At 43.2% G+C, this 7,500-nt stretch overlaps 1 protein-coding gene across 1 annotated transcript in view; it reads right to left on the bottom strand.

The window, feature by feature from the left end:
* LOC120036727 (receptor-type tyrosine-protein phosphatase delta-like) overlaps positions 1 to 7,500 on the bottom strand; it is a gene marked incomplete at both ends in the record, with an annotated part of 60,118 nt that overhangs the window by 2,155 nt on the left and 50,463 nt on the right. Inside the window, 2 exons of the mRNA XM_038983100.1 lie at positions 3,942 to 4,065; positions 5,836 to 5,933. Coding sequence (XP_038839028.1) covers positions 3,942 to 4,065; positions 5,836 to 5,933 — 222 coding nt within the window. The remainder of the gene's footprint in view (positions 1 to 3,941; positions 4,066 to 5,835; positions 5,934 to 7,500) is intronic.

The raw sequence follows: 7,500 nt of genomic DNA, 5'->3' as shown, positions 1-7,500 counted from the left end.
TAACAAACAGTCCTCCCTGATACCAACACTATCAAATATATAACTAACAAACAGTCCTCCCTGATACCAACACTATCAAATATATAACTAACAAACAGTCCTCCCTGATACCAACACTGTCAAATATATAACTAACAAACAGTCCTCCCTGATACCAACACTATCAAATATATAACTAACAAACAGTCCTCCCTGATACCAACACTGTCAAATATATAACTAACAAACAGTCCTCCCTGATACCAACACTATCAAATATATAACTAACAAACAGTCCTCCCTGATACCAACACTATCACATATATAACTAACAAACAGCCCTCCCTGATACCAACACTGTCAAATATATAACTAACAAACAGTCCTCCCTGATACCAACACTGTCAAATATATAACTAACAAACAGTCCTCCCTGATACCAACACTGTCAAATATATAACTAACAAACAGTCCTCCCTGATACCAACACTATCAAATATATAACTAACAAACAGTCCTCCCTGATACCAACACTATCAAATATATAACTAACAAACAGTCCTCCCTGATACCAACACTATCAAATATATAACTAACAAACAGTCCTCCCTGATACCAACACTGTCAAATATATAACTAACAAACAGACCTCCCTGATACCAACACTATCAAATATATAACTAACAAACAGTCCTCCCTGATACCAACACTATCAAATATATAACTAACAAACAGTCCTCCCTGATACCAACACTGTCAAATATATAACTAACAAACAGTCCTCCCTGATACCAACACTGTCAAATATATAACTAACAAACAGTCCTCCCTGATACCAACACTGTCAAATATATAATTAACAAACAGTCCTCCCTGATACCAACACTATCAAATATATAACTAACAAACAGTCCTCCCTGATACCAACACTGTCAAATATATAATTAACAAACAGTCCTCCCTGATACCAACACTATCAAATATATAATTAACAAACAGTCCTCCCTGATACCAACACTATCAAATATATAACTAACAAACAGCCCTCCCTGATACCAACACTATCAAATATATAACTAACAAACAGTCCTCCCTGATACCAACACTGTCAAATATATAACTAACACACAGTCCTCCCTGATACCAACACTATCAAATATATAACTAACACACAGTCCTCCCTGATACCAACACTGTCAAATATATAACTAACAAACAGCCCTCCCTGATACCAACACTATCAAATATATAACTAACAAACAGTCCTCCCTGATACCAACACTATCAAATATATAACTAACAAACAGTCCTCCCTGATACCAACACTATCAAATATATAACTAACAAACAGCCCTCCCTGATACCAACACTGTCAAATATATAACTAACAAACAGTCCTCCCTGATACCAACACTGTCAAATATATAACTAACAAACAGTCCTCCCTGATACCAACACTGTCAAATATATAACTAACAAACAGCCCTCCCTGATACCAACACTGTCAAATATATAACTAACAAACAGCCCTCCCTGATACCAACACTGTCAAATATATAATTAACAAACAGTCCTCCCTGATACCAACACTGTCAAATATATAACTAACAAACAGTCCTCCCTGATACCAACACTATCAAATATATAACTAACAAACAGTCCTCCCTGATACCAACACTATCAAATATATAACTAACAAACAGTCCTCCCTGATACCAACACTATCAAATATATAACTAACAAACAGTCCTCCCTGATACCAACACTGTCAAATATATAACTAACAAACAGTCCTCCCTGATACCAACACTATTAAATATATAACTAACAAACAGTCCTCCCTGATACCAACACTATCAAATATATAACTAACAAACAGTCCTCCCTGATACCAACACTATCAAATATATAACTAACAAACAGTCCTCCCTGATACCAACACTGTCAAATATATAACTAACAAACAGTCCTCCCTGATACCAACACTGTCAAATATATAACTAACAAACAGCCCTCCCTGACACCAACACTATCAAATATATAACTAACAAACAGTCCTCCCTGATACCAACACTGTCAAATATATAACTAACAAACAGTCCTCCCTGATACCAACACTATCAAATATATAACTAACAAACAGTCCTCCCTGATACCAACACTATCACATATATAACTAACAAACAGTCCTCCCTGATACCAACACTGTCAAATATATAACTAACAAACAGTCCTCCCTGATACCAACACTGTCAAATATATAACTAACAAACAGCCCTCCCTGATACCAACACTGTCAAATATATAACTAACAAACAGCCCTCCCTGATACCAACACTGTCAAATATATAACTAACAAACAGCCCTCCCTGATACCAACACTGTCAAATATATAACTAACAAACAGCCCTCCCTGATACCAACACTATCACATATATAACTAACAAACAGTCCTCACTGATACCAATAACTACTCTAGATTCCTATTCCCTATATAGTGAACTACTAGTGACCAGATCCTATTCCCTATATAGTGCACTACTCGAGATTCCTATTCCCTAATAGTGTACTACTAGTGACCAGAGCCCTATTCCCTATATAGTGTACTACTAGTGACCAGAGCCCTATTCTTTCTCTCTCGGACTCTCGTGCACACACACACACACACACACACACACACACACACACACACACACACACACACACACACACACACACACACACACACACACATTTAAGCTTTATTAGAGTGAGTGTGATCAGTGCGTGTGTGTGTTGTGTGTGAGGTTGAGTGTGTAGGTGTGTGTGTGAGGTTGAGTGTGTAGGTGTGTGTGTGTGTGTGTATAGTCCAGGCAGCAGAGACCTTAAGGATATTAACTGTCCAAGGTAATGGTAGAATCAGTATATGTTCATCCACAGTCAGTCTCTCAAACCAGCAGCCTGCATATAGGCTTTGATGTGTGTGTGTGTGTGTGTGTGTGTGTGTGTGTGTGTGTGCGTGCGTGCGTGCGTGCGTGCGTGCGTGCGTGCGTGCGTGCGTGCGTGCGTGCGTGCGAGTCTGTGTGTGTGTGTGTGTGTGTGTGTGCGAGAGTCAGAATGTGTGTGTGTGTGTGTGTGTGTGTGTGTGTGTGTGTGTGTGTGTGTGTGTGTGTGTGTGTGTGTGTGTGTGTGTGTGTGTGTGTGTGTGTGTGTGTGAGAGAGAGAAAGATAGAGGGAGAGTGTATGCTTGTATGTTAATGTGTGTGTGTGTGACTCGCAGGCCTGACAGACAGACAAACAGAGAAGAGAGCTCCTGGACCGAGGAGGTGGATGGGCTACTCTCATACATGCTCTGCCCAGATAAGAGTAATCTGTCTGGGCTTTGCCACCCACGGTTTCCCCCTCTCCTCTATGGAGCTGCCAGGGCCCCTCCCTCTCGCTTTCTCTCTCTCTCTGCTTTACAAAAAAAACAGCATACACTCACTGTACTGTAAGTCACTTTAGATAAATGCTTCTGCTAAGTGGTAATATCATATTAAGACAGCGAAGGAACTTTCAGACTGGCAAGAAAAGTGTGTGTGTGTGTGTCTCTTCCTCGATGCTGGACAGTAGAACCCTGGAGTGGTCGTAGGCGATGACGTTAGCCTGTATGTGTGTGACTGCCAACCTACCCTCGATGCTGGACAGTAGAACCCTGGAGTGGTCGTAGGCGATGACGTTAGCCTGTATGTGTGTTACTGTCAACCTACCCTCGATGCTGGACAGTAGAACCCTGGAGTGGTCGTAGGCGATGACGTTAGCGTGTATGTGTGTGACTGCCAACCTACCCTCGATGCTGGACAGTAGAACCCTGGAGTGGTCGTAGGCGATGACGTTAGCATGTATGTGTGTGACTGCCAACCTACCCTCGATGCTGGACAGTAGAACCCTGGAGTGGTCGTAGGCGATGACGTTAGCATGTATGTGTGTGACTGTCAACTTACCCTCGATGCTGGACAGTAGAACCCTGGAGTGGTCGTAGGCGATGACGTTAGCATAGCGGTTCTTTGGCTTGTTGACCTCCAGGTTAGACTGCTCCCAGGTGAACTGCTGTCCGGGGTCAACGGACTACAACACAGAGGTCAGAGGTTAGAGGTCAGGGTTAGACTGCTCCCAGGTGAACTGCTGTCCGGGGTCAACGGACTACAACACAGAGGTCAGAGGTTAGAGGTCAGGGTTAGACTGCTCCCAGGTGAACTGCTGTCCGGGGTCAACGGACTACAACACAGAGGTCAGGGTTAGACTGCTCCCAGGTGAACTGCTGTCCGGGGTCAACGGACTACAACACAGAGGTCAGGGTTAGACTGCTCCCAGGTGAACTGCTGTCCGGGGTCAACGGACTACAACACAGAGGTCAGGGTTAGACTGCTCCCAGGTGAACTGCTGTCCGGGGTCAACGGACTACAACACAGAAGTCAGGGTTAGACTGCTCCCAGGTGAATTGCTGTCCGGGGTCAACGGACTACAACACAGAGGTAGGAGGTTAGAGGTCAGGGTTAGAATGCTTCAGGGTGAACTGCTGACCGGCGTCAACAGACTACAACACAGAGGTTAGAGTTTTTTAATTTTTAAAAAATGTATTATTATTTATTTTTTTTACCCCCTTTTCTCCCCAATTTTCGTGGTATCCAATCGCTAGTAGTTACTATCTTGTCTCATCGCTACAACTCCTGTACGGGCTCGGGAGAGACGAAGGTCGAAAGCCATGCGTCCTCCGAAGCACAACCCAACCAAGCCGCACTGCTTCTTAACACAGCACGCCTCCTCTCCCCCCGCCTCTCTCAGTCTGTCTTTGTCGCTCTCTCTCTCCTGTCTGCCTTCTCTCTCTCCCCCCTCTCCCCCTCTCTCTCGTTCTTTCTCTCTCCTCTCTCTGTCTTTGTCTCTCTCTCTCTCCCCTCTCTCTCTGTCTTTATCTCTCTCTCCTTTCCGCTTTCACTCTCTCCCTTTCCCTTCTCTCACTTCCCCCGCTCCCCCCTCTCCCCTCCCCCGCTCCCCCCTCTCCCCTCCCCCCTCTCCATCTCCCTCTATCTCTCTGGAAGCGTAACATTGATAACCATCAGTCTGTAAGCAGTATCTCTTTGAGACAGACTGACAGACAGATCTCTGGTTAAAACAGGAGACGTGAGAGGAGGAAGATTCTGCTTCACATTTAAACCCTGATACCTCTGTCAAAAGATAAAAGGCATAAACATGTGTGTGTGTGTGTGTGTGTGTGTGTGTGTGTGTGTGTGTGTGTGTGTGTGTGTGTGTGTGTTGTATCTAGCTGGCTAGAGGGTTTCTACACAGGGTGTAGAACTCAATAGGAATTGCATAATGAAACCAGAATAATTGGGAGTGAAAATGTCTCCTTCAAACAAACTCATACCTCATACTCCTGAGATGTCTCCTTCAAAACAAACTCATACCTCATACTCCTGAGATGTCTCCTTCAAACAAACTCATACCTCATACTCCTGAGATGTCTCCTTCAAAACAAACTCATACCTCATACTCCTGAGATGTCTCCTTCCAAACAAACTCATACCTCATACTCCTGAGATGTCTCCTTCAAAACAAACTCATACCTCATACTCCTGAGATGTCTCCTTCAAACAAACTCATACCTCATACTCCTGAGATGTCTCCTTCAAACAAACTCATACCTCATACTCCTGAGATGTCTCCTTCAAAACAAACTCATACCTCATACTCCTGAGATGTCTCCTTCAAACAAACTCATACCTCATACTCCTGAGATGTCTCCTTCAAACAAACTCATACCTCATACTCCTGAGATGTCTCCTTCAAACAAACTCATACCTCATACTCCAGAGATGTCTCCTTCAAACAAACTCATACCTCATACTCCTGAGAGAACTTCAGGTTGTCGTTGGCTTTCAGGCGTTCTAGATGATCAGCGAGCTCAGAGATGGGGATAGGTGGGTGACTAGCCATGCCTGAGAGAGAGACAGAGAGAGAGACAGAGAGAAAGAAAGATATATTATTATTTGATTGATGTAAGACTATCAGGATAACAAAGTAGTTCCCCCGAAGTTGTCCATAGACACTGATCTTAAGTCAGTTTTACATTGTTTCGCCTAATGCTTCAGGTTAGGATCTTGGGAGGGTAAACTGTTCCTAGATCTGTACCTAAGGGCAACTTCAACCCAGAGCCGGTTAGAAGTGGTTAGTGTTAGATGTGTGGTTCTCAGAGCCATATAAAAGCAGAGTAGAGTTCTGTTGATGAAGAGTTGTGTTCTGTTGATGAAGAGTAGTGGTGATGAAGCGTAGTGTTGATGAAGAGTAGTGGTGATGAAGAGTAGTGTTGATGAAGAGTAGTGGTGATGAAGAGTAGTGCTGATGAAGAGTAGTGGTGATGAAGAGTAGTGGTGATGAAGAGTAGTGGTGATGAAGAGCAGTGTTGATGAAGAGTAGTGGTGATGAAGAGTAGTGTTGATGAAGAGCAGTGGTGATGAAGGGTAGTGGTGATGAAGAGTAGTGTTGATGAAGAGTACTTGTGATCAAGAGTAGTGTTGATGAAGAGTACTTGTGATGAAGAGTAGTGTTGACGAAGAGTACTTGTGATGAAGAGTAGTGTTGATGAAGAGTAGTGTTGATGAAGAGTAGTGTTGACGAAGAGTACTTGTGATGAAGAGTAGTGTTGATGAAGAGTAGTGGTGTTGAAGAGTAGTGTTGATGAAGAGTAGTGTTGATGAAGAGTAGTGGTGATGAAGACTAGTGTTGATGCTGAAAACGTCTTGTTAAGCAGATATTTTCAAGGCAACAGCCTCACATGGGGCCTGGAGTCTTTCCTGGGCCCGGTATCCCGGTAACAACGGAACTTACGTTTAGGAGTGTATCAACGATGCATCGAACCTACAACGGCCAAAGAACTCGCGTGCGTTTCGCCCAAAAAACACTACGGAAGGGAGAACTTTCACTAAGTGCCTTCGTTGGCCCATGTGTCGATACTGATGGAAAGGCAGCGCTGATCTCGGGTCAGATTTCTCCATTCAGATCTGACCTTTTAATTATAATTATACCACAATACTGACCACAGATCAGCTCCTAGAGAGACATTATCACCTACAGGCTATGGCTGCAAACAAAAGGGCAGATTATAATGCTGAGGATGAGGCCCTAGCCTACCCTAGAATAATACACTAAATCACAGATTATAATGCTGAGGATGAGGCCCTAGCCTACCCTAGAATAATACACTAAATCACAGATTATAATGCTGAGGATGAGGCCCTAGTCTACCCTATAATAATACACTAAATCACAGATTATAATGCTGAGGATGAGGCCCTAGCCTACCCTATAATAATACACTAAATCACAGATTATAATGCTGAGGATGAGGCCCTAGCCTACCCTATAATAATACACTAAATCACAGATTATAATGCTGCGGATGAGGCCCTAGCCTACCCTAGAATAATACACTAAATCACAGATTATAATGCTGAGGATGAGGCCCTAGTCTACCCTAGAATAATACACTAGATCACAGATTATAAT

Source organism: Salvelinus namaycush, unplaced genomic scaffold (genome assembly GCF_016432855.1).
Source record: "Salvelinus namaycush isolate Seneca unplaced genomic scaffold, SaNama_1.0 Scaffold1450, whole genome shotgun sequence".
In the NCBI taxonomy this organism is placed as follows: domain Eukaryota; kingdom Metazoa; phylum Chordata; class Actinopteri; order Salmoniformes; family Salmonidae; genus Salvelinus; species Salvelinus namaycush.
The sequence above is the reverse complement of the archived record's forward strand: the minus strand, read 5'-3'. Positions and strand labels throughout refer to the sequence as shown.